General features: G+C 36.1%; 1 protein-coding gene across 1 annotated transcript in view; it reads right to left on the bottom strand.

Annotated features, from left to right (window-relative positions):
- The window catches only part of DPYD (dihydropyrimidine dehydrogenase), a 795,794-nt gene that overhangs the window by 414,118 nt on the left and 361,797 nt on the right, over positions 1 to 19,879 (bottom strand). The window contains exon 11 of the mRNA XM_032422959.1: positions 13,983 to 14,193. Coding sequence (XP_032278850.1) covers positions 13,983 to 14,193 — 211 coding nt within the window. The remainder of the gene's footprint in view (positions 1 to 13,982; positions 14,194 to 19,879) is intronic.

Here is a 19,879-nt window from a genome sequence, read left to right as displayed (position 1 = left end):
ATAATTCAAAAATACGGCTTCTTTATATAGAGCATGAGTTGTATTACAATGCAGTCAAAAAATATCTTTGTTATTGGCAAAGGTTATTGCGTTCACAATGATAATTATGACGAACATTTACTGAGAATGCCTCCATGAACACACGGCTGTTTCTGACCTAGGCAACATATATATGGTCTCTTCGAATCCTCACAGAATAGATGTTATTTCAATTTTACAGCTGAGGAAACTGAGAGTGAGGTAAGTTACTCAGGTCACACTCTTAGGGTTTGAACCTAACTACAAATTAGCTACGGATGTACCAACTAGAAAAGCATGGAGGTCTTCAGGGCATTTGGAGATAGATATACACCTAGAACTCAGGAGAGAGCTCTGTACCTTGGGACAAGATATAGTCATAAGGATGGATAAAGTTAATAAAAAACATAAATCCAGGGAAGAGTCCACCAGTTATTTTTTAAAGTGGCAGCAAGCACAACCTGAACTAAAGCCAGAGGGGGAATCATCAGCATTTTGTGAGACTCAAGGTATTTCTGAGCCACACAAGCCAAGAAGAGATCATTTCAAGAAATGTAAAATACAAGAGAAATGTAAGGTAGGTAACTAGATTTGGTGATTTGAAGGTCAATGAGCAGTAAAAAGATGAGATTTGCCGGTAAATGATGAAAGCAAAAGGCAGTTAAAAGGGGTTAAGGACAGAGGGTCTGGCAAATACAGCAAGGCAAATACAGCAAGGCCGTGCATACAGGATACCCTTTCAGGAGTTTAATCATGATTGCATAGGAAAAATTAAGGTACTAGCCTGCATTCATTCATTCAATGAGCAAACACTTATTGTCTACCATGTACTAAATCCTGCTGTAGGCAGTATAGTAAACTGTAATAAGGGACCTGTCCTTGTGGGGTATACATTTCAGTTGACATAAAATAAGAAAGTGAATTGTATGATAGTGAAGATGGTCATGAAGAGGATTACATGGAAGGGGGTGTTTGTTACATGCTGTACGAAGCATGGAGAGTATGAAGGGGGAGAGGTGCTTTAGATCTAGGAAGATGGAGGGTCATGGAGGGCTCTTTAATGAGATGACATCTGAGCTAAAACATGAAGGGGAAGAATAGGCCAGCATGCGAAGACCTCGAGGCAGATCATTGCCGGCAGAGGGAAGCATTGCGGAGGCATTAGGGTGAGGTGAGTAGGAGGAAGGGAGGCTTTATGTGGGTGAAAGAAAGGAAGCAAGGTAAGAGGTGAGGGGACCTGAGGGAGAAGTAGGGGCTTCATCAAGGAGGGCTTCATAAGCTCTGAGAAGAACTATATTCTAAACAAAGTAGCAAACCACTGGAGGGTTTGGAATAGGGGAATGACATGATATAATTTCTGTTTATAAGGGCTGATTCTGGCAGGATTATACGGAAGCAAGAGAAAAAGCAAGATGACCAGTTAGGAGGCTATCTTCTTAATGCAAGTGAGAGTGTCCAGCATCTGACCATTCCCTCAACAGAATGAAGGTTTGCTGGCCTTCACATGACACTTGACATAAATACCACTTTCATATGTTTTTGTCTTTACCGTGGATTTTCTGTAGGGACATTCTGAATAAAGCAGTCATTTCATGTGGTCCTCCCAATGTGGTCATCCCAATAATTCAACCACCTCTTCATTTATTCATTCATTCATCCATTTATTCAGTGACTACTTGGGACTGTGCTGGGTACTTTGGATTAAAATAAGAATAAACTACCCTACAGTCCTATTGTCAATATAATTTAGAATATATAAGATATACAGAGAGAAGGAAGAAAAGAGCAGGAGCCAAAATGGACACACACATTTCTATCTTCCCTCTGTGTATGAGGAAAACATATTTAATCAGCATGCCCCTTTAGATTTCTAGTACCCACAAACTTTTGAATAAAATTCAGATACCTTAGCCTAACATTAAAACCATTTTGTGAATTAGCAATGATATGTTTTTCCACCTTTACAGTTTCTCATTATGATCTAGCCAAAGTGACTACTCTGTGTACATATCTACCTGTTCACTCTGCTAAAATGTGCTTTCCCTATTTCTGCTCTCTTAAGTCCTGCCCCATCCTCATCTCCACTACAAATGCCATTGCTTCCATAAAACCTTCTTGGATTCTTAGAGCTGGAAGTCATCTCTCCACCTTGAGTGTTACACTAACAGGTTATCTGTTACTCCTTGTGTCACTATCTAATGGCATTTTTATTTAGGTGCATTTTTCTCGCTCTGTTAGACTGAAAGCTCCAGTAGACAGGGACCGTATATTCATTTTTGTGCACCCACGAGAACCTAACACAGAACCCAATATACTTAGCAAATACAGAATGAAAGAATGGGAAATAAAGTCCCACAAGTATGTAGGAGAGAAGATTAAAAGGGTGTCAAAATTAAATTAAGGTATTTGGTTTCAATCCTACCATCAGTGGGATGGGGGTAGTAATTTTAGATTCTTACATATGAGAATAATGCCTTGATACTAGTGATGTAGAAGTTCATTTGGCAGCAGTGTGCAAATATAGAGGGAAATACTGGGCCATATTAAACCAAGTGCTTTGTCAATACACTTTTCAGAGGACTTGGAAAATCACTGGATATTGGTCAAGCATGTGGTACATAACATGCCTAACACTCTTTCATGAACTCGTATATAAAAATAAATGGCTAGTAAATAAAGGTCTTTTGAAAACACTTAAAAGAGATTCATAATTACAAAATATAAGTATGGCTAGCATGAAAAAATGGTTGGCATTAGTCTGTATAAATGTTGGGTGGGACCTCTGAATGGATGTTAATATTAATGCTGGCTTCCTCCTCCAGCAATGCCAGCACATTTGGGACATCTAGTAAATTCCATGTACATATTCCACTTGAATTGAGTAGCTAGCTTCCATATTTAGGAGATAGGTATTAAATATGATTCAATATAATTTTCCAATTTATACAATTAAAACTTACACTTCTATAGGTCAGTTACTTACTTAACCCCAGACTATCTTAAATTAGGCATATTGTTACTTTTATTTTGTGCTTTGAGCCAAAAATACAAATGCAAAGTCACTAACAACAAAACAATCTGCAACACAAAATACATATTACTAAGAAAAGTCGTATAAAGTATGCATCATTACTTTATGATTTAACTAAATTTTGCATCTTGATTTAACATTGCATAGCAACTTAGTGTAGTTCAATATTTCATATGAATATTAGATTTCAGAATAAACTTTAAGTATATCATGGCTAACTAGTATTTAAAAGACAAATATAATAGGCCATAGTCAAAAAAGCCCCAGACATCTAGTACATTCACTATATGTTGAATAACATCAGCTATGTCTTATGATTTCTGTTCTCTGAAACAATTATGTTATTTTTCCATTTTCTACCTTCTTTCCCCAGCAAAAGTTGTTTCATGCCACTGCTCTACCTCTTGAATGTAACCTTTGATTTGATGGAAAACTACTGATTTATCCACTGTCTCCCTCTAAGAATGCATATGATATCAACCACTAGTGAAACCTGGAAAATAAAGATAAGGGAAGGCTCTGAACAGAGCTATTCACTGGGGAAACAAACCTATTCCTATGCAGTTATTACAGGGAAGTAAAATAATTATAGAAATATCATGTTGTACTTCAAATGGGTGTCTAAGGCAGGTGTAAGTGATGTGATGTTGACTCCAAGTCACTTTTAACACTTATCAGCCTGACCTCCTTCGCCATCACCTCCACCCTTTTAAAATAATTCCGAAGGAAAACTCTGCCAGGATTCCATTATTTTGGTTGGTTATTCTGCAGAAATGCCAGCACTTGCATTAGATTCCACCACTTCATCCTCACTTCCAGTCAGAAAAATATCAGATAATTAGGGCAATTTTTAAGAAAACATGTACAGTTTTAGTACTGGGTTCCTGAGAACGTTTCTTGCCCAAAATATAGTTGAAAGCAAGACACTGTACAGGGAAGACTAAAAAGAGTTCATTCTCATCATGGGACCAAACACTACAAAGGAGATATTAATGTGTTATCACTGAGGCATTATAAAATGAAATGGTAGTGTAAGGAGCCACACACATCAGTAAGAGAGCAAAGGTACAGAATCATGGAATAAAAAGTGTCTTGACACCATGTCTCCCTTAAGATATTTACCATCTGAAAAGCAGATGGTAAATATAAAAGTCAGCAAACTGACTTTTCCCCTTCATAATGTGGTAAATGAGATGTTTCTGGAATTCCAGAAGAAATGCCACATATCCTCTCTTATCACACTTTTAAGAAGGTATTATCCAAACTACAGGCTATGACAGCTTTCATTCTTTAATTCAATCAGTGAGTAGCACTGTGCTAGGTACTGGGTTATGACAGTGAAAAAACAAGACAAATGATATGTAATGATTTCCAATGTCTGTTTTCAATCATTCTCTATTTTCTGAGTTCTAGTCCCGTTTCCAGTTCAATGCGTGAGCAAATCCAAATGCAACAAGTCACCGTTTCCCTCAGATCTGTTTCATCTGCTGTGTTCCTGAGTGCTATCAGCATTAGGAACATCTGATCAAACTACCATGCTAGATACTCTACATGCAACCTTTTTAATCAGACAGATGACCAAATCATGACTCTTCCATTTAAGAAATATGTCTTGTTCTCAATGTTCTTCTGGAGTTCTACCTACTTCTTCTTCTTCTTTTTTTTTTTTTTAACATTACTGCCCCTATGGAGCAACATGCTTCTTTCATACTCCTGATGCCTCTTTCCATTTGGGGAAACAATCATTGTTATAGCCCTCGTGGTGTCTCTCTGTCTCTTACCTGTCCTCAAGAAGCTGAAATTAGTAATCATAATTTGTGAATCAGAAGGAGAAATTAGGCATGCATGAATCACTTCTGTCATGCCTATAGCTTTGGGAGCTGCCCATTTGGGCACAGGTTCTCTCCCTTCCTTAGGACTGACAATCCTACTGGGGCACTTTCCCATTAGGGGATCTATAATGTGGGATAATACCCATGATTGAGTGAACAACTGCCTAATTCAGGTGCTCAGTACTAGAAAACACATTTGTCTTCTGAAATGAACCACCTCAAAGATGATTTCATGGTTTCTAATTCCCAACTATTTGAAGAATATACAAATGGTACAAAATCCAAGCACCTATCAGTCTTATCTCATTAACAATAAAGATCTTGGGGCACCTGGGTGGCTCAGTCATTAGGCATCTGCCTTTGGCTCAGGTCATGATCCCAGGGTCCTGGGATTGAGCCCTGCATTGGGCTCCCTCCTCAGCAGGAAGCCTGCTTCTCCCTCTCCCACTCCCCTTGCTTGTGTTCCCTCTCTCTCTGTCTCTCTGTCAAATAAATAAATAAAAATAAAAATAAAAAAAACAATAAAGATCTCTCCCATATCTAAACCTTCCCTTTGTCACGTGGATGTCTATAGAATATAATTCAAAATCCCTAGTTTAGCATATAAGTCTCTTGACTCCACATAAGCTTTTAGCCATATTTCCTGCCATCCATGTTCCACCCTTACTTTATCAAACATCATCTGCTCCAGCTAAGCAGAATTTCTCACCATTGTCTGGTCACATGAAACCGTTTGTCAGCTTACACTTTTGTGTATGATATTCCCTCTAACAGGGAAACTCCTACTGAAGCTCCAAAACCCAGTCCAAATGTGATCTCAAAATTTGCACATCATGTTGCAATGTATGTATGTACGTGCCTGTTTCTCCCATTAGCCTGTGGATCCCTGAAGTGAAAGACTCTCTTTTACTCATATTTGAGTAAATAGCACTTGGACAGTGCATATAACATAGTTGGACATTAAGAAATATTTGCTGCATGATGAATCATGAGAGGATGAATGGTAAAAATCATAAAATAAAAAGGTCAATTTTAGAAATAAAAATGGAAAATCCAGACCTTCATTTATAAAGATGAGAACATGCATGAAATAAGTAGGCTGATGACAACTTTCGAAAGACATGATTTTTTATATATATAGCTTTTTAAGATGACTGTAAAATGACTGCTTAATCTAACAGTGCGGTGTTGAGCAAGTTGCATAATCTCCCTGGGGCTCCCTCCCTTCCACCCCCATTCCACCTGGAAACTCCCACATACCCCTCAAAGTTCAATTTACAACCCACTTACTCTAGGAAGCTTCCCTGAACCCTCAGACTGTGTTCTGTGCTTTCCTCCAGCACAATTTATCATCATGGCGCGGCTCCCCCGTTAAACTGCATTTCTGGAGACAAGGTTTTGCATTGGCCTTTTCACCACTTTATCCCTAGAACCTAAGCTCAGCGCCTGGAATAGCAGGCTATCAGAGGTTACTAGTTAAACAAATAAGCCTGTGAAATGAGGGGACTAGAATATATGATTTCTGAAGTCCCTTCCAGCACATTGGGAAATAGAAAGAAAAGTCCCATGCAAGTTACTGTGCTGTAACATGTCCAGTACGTTACACTGGAGTGCCAACTTTAGTTTTCAATTCTATCTCATCCATTCTCAGTTCTATTAATCATTAGTAAGCCCCTTCCTCTAACATTTGTGCCATCAACCAAAAAGTTCTCCTGTCTCTGATGAAGTCCAGTATTCCACAGTCTGTTCCTTGAAACTTTGTTGCAAGTATTTATTTATTTAAAAAAAAAATGCATACAACAGTGAAAATTTACCAAGTATGGCATAGTCTCAACTCAGTACCCAATCCTTCCCCCTCCTCTTTATTTTTGGTAAGGGAGAAGAGGAATTATGCAAGCTGAAGGCCACAAAAAGTAGACAAATTGTTCAAAGAAAATTTGCTCAATCTCTAAGTGCAACCAGTAGCTTCTGGAGGAGATGTTTTATTGTTCGAAAAGTGGAAGACACTAGTTTAAAGGTGGGGCGGGGAGTTATTAAAATGGCATAGTGTTTCCAGCTTCCTCAGTGAATTGTCATAATAAGGAATAAAACAAGTAAAACATATTGATGCTATGTCTTTTAAAGTATAGGTAACTATTATTACCAGGCTCATCTAGTGCTCACTTAAAGACTTTTTCCTAGATTTTCTTTAACACTTAAGTAACTGAGGAAAAATGGACACATTTGAAAAATTCCTGGAAGTCTGCATTGTCAGGGTCTCGTGCATGCCATTTCTTGCCTAACTGGCAATTTCTAGCTCTGACTTAGGCCAGGATAAGGCACATTAACCCACAGCCTGCACTTTTTCTCAGTAGGAGGGCAACTGAATCAAAGCTACACACGAATCTTTGATTTACCCCATGAGGTTTTAAAAAACTTTTCTGAGAGATTTCCAGTAAAAGGAACTGGTAAGTGATTTTAAAATCTTTTTCCCCAAAAAACACTCCCTTTATGAAACTAATTGCAATTAACAGCATCAAGGGAGTTGGTTTCTGAGGGTTTCACTAGAGATTCAGAAAACTAGGCTTTGTGTTTTCTTGTTATTTCTAGCCACATGAATAGAAAGAAAATGTAGGCACTGGGTGAAGTATATAAACTCCTTTCCTAGAAGGGCCACACATTCCTTGCTATACCTACAGAGTTCAGTCACTTTGTCATTTGCTCTCCGGAGCAGTGCCATGTAAGCACTATGCTGAATCAGCTTCACTGCCACCATTCATCCTATCTCTTCCTTCCAAAAACATAGGTTTTTAATCTTATTGTATCATCCCATAATTTTCAAACACTTAAAACTCAAACTTAGTATCCTCAAAAGTGCTTCTCTCCCTCCTTCTTAAAAGTAACAATGATCAATCAAAAAACTAAGCAAACGAAAAACTGGCCCAATTTCACCATTTTTAAGAGGAAAAAAGTTATTAAAAATCCTTTGCTCTTTAAATACCTAATTTAGGGGCACCTGGGTGGTGCAGTCAGTTAAGTGTCTGACTCTTCATTTTGGCTCAGGTCATGCATGATCTCAGGGTCCTGAGATTGAGTCCCGTGTCGGGCTCTGCACTCAGCACAGAGTCTGCTTGAGATCCTTTCTCCCTCTCCCAGCCCCTCCCACTTGTGTTCTCTTTCTAAAATGCATAAATAAATCTAAAATAAATAAATAAATAAATGATCTGCAGAACCTCAAAATGGAGATTTCTAACTACTAAAAATTAATTGAAAGAAAATGTCATTCCCTTTGATGGTATGGAAAACATTAGAATTGATAATAAAACATTTTTAAAATGATGATACAGTTACAAACTGTATAATCTTTTTCTGCAAAAAACTAACCAAATATATGAAACTTTTTCATATTTAAAAAATCGTAAGTGTAAAAGCACATGCCTTGCTTATTTACAAAGACATGTCCACAGAACCTGCAAGTTCCCAGATGAAGTCCTGATTTTCAAATGCTTTTATTCCTAGACAACATTCATACTATCACAAGGGTGTAATATAACTCAATTTAATTATTAAAATACGTTTTGTTACATAAGGATAGTAACATCTAGGAGATGCTACTATGTGCCCGAAATATATTTAAGTGCCTTACATATATTATTAATTTATTCTTAAAATAACTCGAGAAGGTAGATACTACATCAGCCCCCTTAAAAGATAAAGACCATGAAGTACAAAGAGACTAAGGGAGCCAGGTTTCCAGCCGGGCAGCCTTGCTCCAGAACCCCTGCTCTAAGCTGCTACACCAGACGGCCTCTAATTAGTGTAATATTTATCGGATTATAAAGAATGCAACATTTTATGCCAAAACAGAAAAAAAAAAAATCAATAGCAATAGAAAAACAGAACTGTTTCTAACTTTTATATTTTCTAAAAAAAGAAACCAAACTGGCCCCATAGTAGGAAAAAATGACAAATAGGTGTAGTAAAATTAATATCTTAACATGGATCAAGTCAAGTCAAATACACAACTATATATTATCCATCTACTACAGGCATACTAATATGTTGGCTGCTATTGGGACTACAACTTATAAAGGTACGATCTTTGTGTTTTGGGGCTTTACAATCTAATTGGAAGATAAATTGCAGTAAGTTCTGGAAGATCAAAGCACACAGCTCTTTTTAAAGTCAACATTTCAAAAAAATGAGAGGACAGCTGTGGTGCAGTCCTCTAGGCAGGGGCACAGAGGTCATGGCATGGGCTAGGGTGCCTTCCTTCAGTTGTGTGGAAGCATATTCAAAGCCACATAAAATTATGTCATCTAGATCTGCTGGGAAGGTGAGGACAAAGCCAACTGTTATTATTAACTCTATTGGAAAAATGAAGCTGTGAGGTTGGTGAAAATGGTAACCATTATCCTCATCAATTCCAAACTAACAGAGAAGATATGCACACTTTCACAACCGGCCATTTGGTTCCAAGCAGAAAGAGAAGGGAAGATAAACTTAGAATAAGCAAGGAGTCTCTTAAATCTGAGATTGTCCAAACAAACAAAAAAAGAGAAAATTCAATTCAATAAACATTGACATTGGTGTTTAGCAGAAGAGGAGACTTTATGTATCACAAAATACATATTGTTGAAATAAATAAATGTTTTAAAATTTCCACTGAAGGGCGATGTTTGTGGACTAGAAATGCCAGTAGAGGTAGCTTGTGCTTAATTTACTGACAGCCTTTAAAATCAGTCTTGAACAATAAAATCCCAATTTAATGTGATTTGGAATCTTACATACTTAGAATGGATGAGAATTTTTAAAAGGTGGAACCACTCTTAGTTTTTCACAGAAAGATATCAAATAAGGCTGAGACTTTATTATCTCAATCAAATTAGAAATCAAACACCACATTGCCTTTAGAATTTGGGACAGTAGTTAATGAAGGATTCAATTAAATTGTGCTCCTAATAAGCACATATATATTCCATGCAGAGGGATGTGGAATACAGAGTCTTTTGTTCCTATTTTCCACTCACTGCTACAACCCAAAAAATGAAATAGAAATAAAATAGAATTAGATAAAACAATGATGATCACTCATAAATGTTATTAGCTTTGGTAGCAATGAAATAATTAGCAACTGTAATCCAAGGATATTATCCATTATTTGTTTTATAAATTTGATATATTTTTATAAGCTTTGAGGCATTCACCATTTTTACAACGGGAAGTATTTATTACAGATATATTGGGTGCTTAATACTAAGTAAAGTTATTTTATATTCTTTGTGAGACACACAAATTAAAGGACTTGCAAAAGTAACGCAGTATATGCGGGAAAAACCCTGAGATTAAAAGCTTAATTTCCTTGAAATTTCCCAATTTAGGTTACCTTTATAAATATATGTTATTGATATAACTGAGATGCTAGAAGTATTTTCATTTAAAATACTGTAATCAGAGAATGCTGAGAATATGTTATCACCATTCTTTATATGTACTCTGTCAAGTTTATTTCATTCTTTGAATTCTTCAGAATATTTTATATAATACCTTCACCAAGGAGTTTCTGAATTACCAGTATGGAATCCATCTGTGAGAAGATACTGGGAGGAATAATCCTATAGGGAAGAGTGGGAAATAAAGCTGGATACTATGTATATATAAAGCCATTTGCCGAAGTTCTCAAGTGCAAAGAGCAGGGCTTCATCCTACAGTATAGGGTAATATTGGTGAATTTAATGAAAAGAAAAACTGGAATTAGATATTTGAATCTGGGATAGCATTTTGAACTTTAGTGATGGGAGAACTACAGCACCATCTAAATAATAGCAAAGTGGAGGCACAATTGCCTTAGGGAAACCTCATGAGGTGATCCTTCCTCACTTTGTACATGTCTCTAAATGCATCATTCCTCACTTGGTAAAACAATTATTTGTTTAAAAGTCTGCCCCCTGCCCCAGTCTGTGAGGTTTTTAAGTAGAAGGAATAGTTCATTCATCTTCGTACTCTCCAGAATACAACTTAGTACCTGGCATTCATTAGATACTCAGTAAATGTCCGTTACATGCATGGCATATAACGAAGGATGAAAGGTCTTCTGAGACATGGAGTGGAGAAAGCGATTTTGGAGCCAGTTACACAGAAGTGAAAGAGTGTCTACTGTAAGTCTAGCCTCGACCTGGCACACAGAAATTGTTTATTAAGTCTTTCTTACAGGAATGGATGTGTGTATGAATAATAAATGAATTAATGAAGTGATCAGTTCCCTGAAGGAATAAATATATTAAGAGAAAATAGGTAAAGTCTGAACTTGGGAAAGTACTAAAAAGTAATAAGCTAGAGGAGGAAAAGTACTCAGTGATAGGCTCAGAAGAGGAATAGTTAAAAGGAAAACAAAAAAAAAAAAACAAGAAAATGGGAGTGCCATAAACAGTAATAATGTGTTACATTTCCAAAGCACTTTCATGTTACTTCATTTTAATTCTGACAACAGTCCTGAAAGGTAGGGGGAGAAGGTTTTATTATGCTTGTTTTTTTTACAGAGGAAGAAGCTGAGGCTCAGAAAGGTTAAGTGACTTAGAGAGAGCATTTCAAACAGAAAGAAATATTTAACATTGTCAAATGCAGAAAATAGAATGAGGACTGAGAAAATGTCATGGAGTTCGGCATGCAGTTCATCGGAGCCTGTGCAAAGCGAGGTTGGGAAGGAGGCAAGCGGGGATGGGGGGGTGGGGTAGAAATGCAGGTGGACGGTTTAAGAAAGGGGCTATAGATAAATATATTAAATCACATAGTATCACATATGTGATGATCACAAAAGTGTCACACATAAATTGCATCACATAGGTATCAAGATGGAACAAGATTCAAGATCGAAGAGGGAGATGTGAACAGTTTCTCTTTGGACCTAAATGGACAACTTCCTTCCTATAAACTGATTTTCACTATAGCTAATATGTGTGTGCATATGAAAACCTGCTGACTTTGAAATTATTTAAAAAAAAAAATTTTAAATGACAATTGGGTAAGATCTTCTTGGTAAAATTCTAACAATGATTGATTCCCTTCCCCCCTTACTTTAATGTTTTCCATTCAAAAACCAGTACTGACCACATTTAGAGGGGAGGCATGCAAGCTATTTCACCTTCCAGTTCTCCCAGCTTTCCTCTCACTTGGAAAGTAGGCTTCTTCTTAATGCAAACACTGAAAGGCCTTGGAAAAGCAAGGAATTCTATTTAAGGATAATTTTTTCTTTTTTTCTTTTTCTTTTTTAGATTTTATTTATTTGACAGAGAGAGACACAGCGAGAGAGGGAACACAAGCAGGGGGAGTGGGAGAGGGAGAAGCAGGCTTCCCGCCGAGCAGGGAGCCCGATGCGGGGCTCGATCCCAGGACCCTGGGACCATGACCTGAGCCGAAGGCAGACTCTTAATGACTGAGCCGCCCAGGCGCCCCAAGAATAATTTTTCAAGCACTCTGTTATTTCAAGTCAAGAGGAGGAGGGAAAAAAAGGAAAGCAAAGGAACATTTTTCCTTGGTTTGTCTAAATGTATATGGTTAGTATGTGTTAAACACTGGAAGAAATGTGCAGAAGTAAAATACATAAATGCATTCAGGAATGACTTTGTCAAATAAACATGACTAGATCAAACTTTCTTGTACTTCATATTTTAAATACTAAGTTAAATCTTTCTCTTTTCACACACACGAGCCTAAGTTTTGCGAAAGCTGTTTTCTATGATCTGAGTTACAACAACTTAGGTCTGTTTAGGAAAAAATACTTTTTTCTTAATATTAGAGATGTCACATGAAACATAAATTTAGATGGGTAAGGTAAATTAGTTCTTGATAAGTGAATCATCAACAGAATTGCTAGTTAATTATGATTCAACTTTTTACTCAGTTTCTGGTGCTGTGCCGAGTAGTAAGAACAGTATGATTTTTTTTAGAGGGTAGAATGCAATTTACGTGTTCTTTGTTTTTTCTTCCTGAACCCAGTTAATGAATAAACAAACCACACTGTGACTGTGTCTACATATCACATAAACATCTAGATGAAAAGTGACAAATTCAGGCCATCATCCAGCTATTTGAAAACATTTATCTTGATGACATTAAACATCTGGATGTTTCCAAATATCAAGATGTTTGATGTCCTGCAGATAAAATATCCTGATGACTGGTTGAATTTTTTACTTATCTGTTGCATAAAAATGCACGTTTGCATTTTTCAGATGCAAAATGTAATTTTATTTCACACACAAAATATAATTTTAGCATGGATATAGTAGGGAGTCATAGGAATTGTCAGGTCTCGATTTTTTGTTATTATTGTTATTCATAATGAATCGCTGACTTGGAGAAATGTCTTTTATTTTCCTTCAGTAAATAAAAGAGTTAATCATCATTTCAACAGTGTGTATTAAAAGGTAAAGAATTTGCAAAATGAAGACGCATAGGTACCTAAGCTTTCATCTACAACGACTCACAAAAACAATGAGTGTGGTGAAAATATACCATACAATAGCCTTAATTGATTAACTTATTACTCAGTTGGAATATTACATAAAACATTTTCCTTTTTTATCCTTTTTTAAAAAGCATTTTGTTCTTCCTTAGCATGTCCATTTATGCCATCCAGATGAAATAAGAGGAGTTCAAACTTTCTAATTTGATAATTTTGATGTTTTTAGTGATGGTTTGGCATGAGGATAGCAGTACACCTGAATTCTATTTTTGCCTATTCATTAGGTCTTAATTTGTCTGAATGATTGAAGATTGGCTGTTATAACTTCTCTGTCACATTTTCTTACTCGAGGTCTAATTGAAGAAAAAGCCTTTCTTATAGAGGAAACAGGCAAATGTTATTGCAAAATAGAATATGTATTTTGATTATCAGCTTAAGAGAAAGATTAATGTTATTTTCAATTCCCACCACTTTAAAAATAATTCTGTATAAGCATTAAATGTCATTTCTAAGCCTTTTAAATCAAAATTGCTTGGATTTCATACTAGAAGAAGAAAATGAATGTTAAAGTGAAAAACAATTCCCTGAAAACTGGAATCTATTATGGCACTAAAATAACAGACAATTGCCTAACACATTTCAGCTCCGGATACTCTACCTGTAGGATCACTCAGAACTGAACCAAAGGCACTGATGACCACATCGGCTTTCAGACGGACTATCTCATCTTCATGTTCGTGCCAGTTTCCAGTTTCATCTTGCTCTGTCCGAACAAATTGCATGGCGACAATTCTCCCTTCTTTCAATATAACCTTCCGTGGGGACAGGAAAGGCAAGAATTCACACTTTTTTTCCTTAGCAAGCTCCACCTAAAACAAAACAGAAGACAGAAAAACTTGAAAATGTTTCTTCTCCATTGAATGTTTGGTTTTTAATTCAGTTATACATGACACAGCTTATGATGGTTAAATCAACATGAAGCCTTTTCTTTCACCAAATCTGAGGTTCAGTTATTAGCTATTTACATTTTGCAAATCACTGACTCAGGGGAGTCTTAAATCGATTGGAGTTGTCATGTGGAAGTTTATAGAGCATGGCATCACAAGATATTTCTCAAGTTCTAGGGACTGCATGCCCTGCGGTTGGTGGCGAATAAGGTTTTGGCTATAGCAGCCCAGTTTTCCATATGCTTTCATTTCTGTAGGTTAAGTTCTTTTCTAAGTCATGCTATGTATGAAAATAAATACTTCTGATTATTACTGGGTTGCATGTATCTAAACTGGAAATAAGTCAATAAAGTGGGTGAGCCAATCTCGGCAAGTACGTGATTAAAATGGTAGGTAGGAGAAAAAAAGACTGAGAAACTGTGGAATCAAGAAATAAATAACAATCTTACTTTCATAAAAATGCAAATGAGAAATTTAAGGAAGAGAAACAAGTATGTTCTTGACAAATTTCCAGTTCTTCCACATCTATTACTTCCTTTATTCTGTTATAAAATGGGACACCCTCGTTTTTGTTTTCATGCTCATAATGGGATGCCTATCAAGACAGAATGTTAATATTTACATATCTATTTACTTTTTCCATTTACTGTTTTTTGGGGGAATATAACCCTAAGTAGTATGTTGAGTAGTCTTTTTCAAAAAAATGCACTACTGGAGAGGTTGAGGGGGTATCGTCTCATTCTTTCCCTCCCTCATGGAAGATAGGTGGGTTCTCAGTAGGACCCTGACAAGTGAGGTTGAGAAGGTTGTATGTGTAAGGCTCCAAACCAGGAGTTGTCTGGGCATGGGCAACATCAAGATGGAAAAACGGACTCATAAAGTGACCTGCTCAATGCTGTGATCAAGCCATAAACCCACCTCTCAGCACTCTGTCCATAATTAGTGGTTCCAAACTTTGGCATGGATCAGAATCAGCTAGAGGGCTTGTTAAAACAGATTGCATGGACCCACCCCCAGAATTTCTAGTTCTATAGGATTGGATAAGGCCTGAGGATTTGCATTTCTAACAAATCCCTAAGTGATGCTATGCTGCTGGTTTAGAAATGACAATTTGTGGACCACTGTCTTCCTAGACAACAGCTGACTAACTCTTAACTTAGTTGGTCTACACCATCCATTCTCAATGAGCGTAATATCATCCATAAGGGAGCAAAAACTGATTCTCGAGGAAGCAAAGAATCTTAGATGTCATAATAATTTGTGACCCCCCCATAACAGCAGTAATATATAAACAAACATACAGGGTATCTGTAGTATAAAATTACAGTGTATTTGTGTGTGTGGTGGTGGGGGGAGGGCGGGTTATTTAGGAAAAAAAGTTTAAAAAGATTCCCTAGAGGGATAATTAAAAAAACAAAACAAAAACATGGGGCACCTGGGTGGCTCAGTCGGTTAAGAGTTTGCCTTTGGCTCAGGTCATGATCCCAGGGTCCTGGGATCAAACTCCAAGTCGGGTTCCCTGCTAGGCAGGGGAGTCTGCTTCTCCCTCTGTCCCCTCATGCTCTCTCTTTCTTTCTCTCTTTCTCTCTCTCAAATAAATAAAATTTTAAACAAAAAAAAACTGAGAAACACTAGTCATTACTATATATTGGCATGGAACTCTTCAGTCGATGTCTTATTTAAGATATGTTTTGAATATTGGCCTTAAAGCCTTAAAAATTGGACCACATAAATTATGATTGCACAATATTTCCTTTTTCTTTATAAAACAAAGAGATCACTGATATAAGAAATACTAGATTTCCCTTTTCTTTATAAAACTAAGAGATTATTGATATAAAAATACTAGATTTCCTTTTTCTTTATAAAACTAAGAGATTACTGATATAAAAAATACTAGATATTGGTATGTCATGGGTAGTAAGTATACAAAACAATAGATCTCAAATTGTTTACACAGGAAAATTAGGGGTAAGTGGAATTGAATCAGGTTTGAAACCTGCTCCTACTGCTTACTTGAGATAGTCATTAAATAAATCTCTCTGATCTTTAGGCTCCTTATATGTAAAATGGGGATAATACCGAATTACTTGGTATGTGGTGTTTCTAAAGCTATTTAGAAATGTAAAGCACCGAAAGCAGAACTTAACATATAGAAGATGCAAGTAAATACTATTTACTTGTAGTTGCAATTCTCTGAATTCACTACCCCCCCCAAATCATTCTTCAAACTATTCAATACCACTTAACACTGGGATTATGATTCCAATAGAAAGGTGGCCCAAGAGCAAAGGTAAGAAAAAGAAAAAGCCAAAGAACCTTAGACTCCTCTTTAATTTTCCACAAAATAAAATGTATGATTTCTAGAAGGCAAACTATTGCTTAAATAGTTCTAATTACAAACTAAATATGGCTCCATACATATGTTTCTGTATCACTTTTGTCACATTTGCATTATGTAGCACCTTATGACTCATCAATATAAACCAGTTTATTGTGTTTCAAAAATGTCAAGTGATGCTAAATTTTAATGATAATGCCAAACTTGATTGAATAACAATGACAAATGTTTATGGTTTGAACAAATCAATACATGATGCATATTTATAATAGTACTCTTTTCTGTGAAGGACAGAAATAAAATCCTGAGCTATGATGCACATATTGGGAGAATGTCCCAGACTGATTTAGGGTCTATTATTTTGTCCTGTTTTATTTTTCATGTCTATTAATACTTAGATAGTATCTATTATTCTATGTAGATAATCTCATACTTTTTGGCAAATTTGGCATTGAATTAAAACCAAATTGGGCACTGCAAGCAAATCAAAACTTTTAAAATAATGAATATCAATGATTTAATGCTTGAACATGCTTTAGTAGTATTCTTACCATGTTTTTGACTTTTGAGGGCCTAAAAACTACACACCGTTAAGAACATGAAGAAACTATATTTTAATATATCCTCAGTTCACATCATAATTTTCCATATAGCTTGTATTTAAATATTCAGTATTTGTGCCAACTATGTGAGAGTGCACAGAAGTTGAGGAGTGTGAACAGTGGCCCCCACAAAGATTACTCTGAAATTCTACTTTTGAAACTTGATATGTTCTATATTCTCTAAAACATGTAAGACTAGGCAATTGGGCAGCAAACATAAATCATACCACTTCTTGCTATTTTTCTATTAAATAGCTATTTTTCATTTTATGCAAGAGATGGAAAAACTTTTAAAGGAAAGATAGGAAGATATCACTTTAACATATGTATTTACTTGGAAAGTATTGATATTATATTGGGAAAAGAGGAGCTGAGATGGTAAGATTTTTTTTTTTTTGAGATGATAAGATTTATCTCAGTCAACAGGGAAATATTAGGAAAATGAGAATTCAAAGTAAGTAAAGTCATGTGTCAAATGAAATATTCTTTCAGTTATTTGTGGACAATAGAGGAATTTACTTTCACTATTTAAGAAATCTAACAAGACAAAAATAACAATAATAGATGCTTACATAGCAGGCATTCTTTTTTTTTTCCTTTTTTTTTTTTTTTTTTTTTTAAGAGAGAGAGAGAGAAGCCAGGGGAGGGGCAGAGGGAGAGAGAGAAAGAATCCTAAGCAGGCTCCACACTTAGTGTGAAGCGAGACATGGGGCTTGACATGGGGCTTGATCTCAGGACCCTGAGATCATGACCTGAGCCACAAATCAAGAGTCGATGCTTAACTGACTGAGCCACTGAGGCGCCACCATAGCAGATATTCTTTTACATACTTTACATATGGTTCATTTTAATTTTCAGAGAGAAGATATATTATGATACCTATATATTATTATTATTATTATTATTATTATTATTATTTTAGGTATTAAGCTTTAAACTAATGTTTTCTCCTTATTGTGGCTCAAAAAGCCAGAAACATACTGGGTATCATGATTTATAGCTTTAGCACCCAACCTCAGGCACTCTGCTGCTTGCTGTCCTCACAACTAATCCCAGGTGGGAAGAAGCATTATTTCCTTGCTAAGAAGAGAAACTGAGGCTCAGAGAAACCAAAGATATATTAAGGGATGACAAAGTTTAGCTAAAATCCTGATATGGCTAAACAAAATCCTGGGTGATATTCATTAATGTCCAAGACAGCAACTACATATATTTGAAAGAATCAGACTTTGGTTCTAGTTATGGAATCTCAAAAACAAGGCTAATTAGACTAGGAAAGGATCTAGTCTAAAGGATCTAGTCAACCAAGGGGCTGGCTTGAGAAAGACTGCCCTCATTGGGAAGAAGAGATTCAAGCTTCCTATTCTAAGTAAGTTTAGATGTACAATAAAATCATGAAATACAGGGACCAAGGGATGGACTTATGAACTCAATATTGTAAACAAATTAATGGCAACTCCTTGAATCCAGAGAAAGTGTAAGCTCAGAACAAAGAAGTACTAGTTCATACAGTGGATAGTAAGGACATATAACACATAATCTCAAGATACAAAAGTGAAAAATTAAAATAGAATTTAAATAAATTTATTTGTTAGTAAATTCCTTCATAAAACTCTTTAAGTACAGAAAGAATATCTTATTTAATTTGCTATCCCCAGGGTCGAGCAGTGATATTCAAATATTTAACAAATGATGAATATAAGCATATGAATGGTCAAACAGATGCCTGACAAATCAGAATATACTCTAGCCAATATGCCACATGGAAGGACATCAAGTGAATTTTAGCCTTATCAAAATGACTAGCACACAGTAGACTTTGAATAACATTTTGTTTACCAAGATGAATGACTAATGAAAACTTGGAGGACATTCAACTTAACGAAAGGACAATCAACTAGTAGTATATGGAGTCAATGGCTACTAAACACCCAACCCAAAGCAAGTAACACTGGGCATGCAGAAGATATGCTACCCGAACCACAGCATCCTATTTTGTGAGGTTGAAATAAAAAGTAAGTGATGTTCTTTCTCAGCTGTCAGTGACGCTGCCATGACAAAATGATGGGCCAGACTGACCAGTGGTCTAACCTCATGCAGTGGGTCTTAATATTTTACTGTTTAAATTAATCAGCCTTCTGTGCTAAGTAGTTCACAGATGTCAGTGTCAGTGCTTTTTAATACCTAATGTTTGTTAATAATCACTAATAATCAGCAACTCTGTAGTTCTGGCACATGAACACTTCTGTTCATGGCACACATATTTATTTATTTGTTTGATGGTGCCTGTTCTCATGAGGGACAACTGGTACATCAAGAAAACATACAAACCTCTCTTGTCCTTATCTTCACCAATAATTACCCAAGGGAATGAAGGAGAAACATCTATAAGGTTCCATTTTGGAGGCTCAATAAACCAAACTGTTACTTTCTTTTCACACCGTATAAGGAAAGTAAGAAAAACCTCCTTAGCTTTGATTTTTATCTCCATATTCAGGGAAGATACGTGGTTGATGCTGAGTGAAATAAAAATAGAGTGCTATCGCATGCAGTAATGATGATCATTTTAATGATTAACTTTATGTAATGTGATGATTTGGTCTGATTAATATTACAGGCATCATACTGTGGAAATTATGAAACAACTTAATTTACTATAATTAAA

The sequence above is a fragment of the Phoca vitulina genome, unplaced genomic scaffold (genome assembly GCF_004348235.1).
Source record: "Phoca vitulina isolate PV1807 unplaced genomic scaffold, GSC_HSeal_1.0 scaffold2, whole genome shotgun sequence".
In the NCBI taxonomy this organism is placed as follows: domain Eukaryota; kingdom Metazoa; phylum Chordata; class Mammalia; order Carnivora; family Phocidae; genus Phoca; species Phoca vitulina.
The sequence above is the reverse complement of the archived record's forward strand: the minus strand, read 5'-3'. Positions and strand labels throughout refer to the sequence as shown.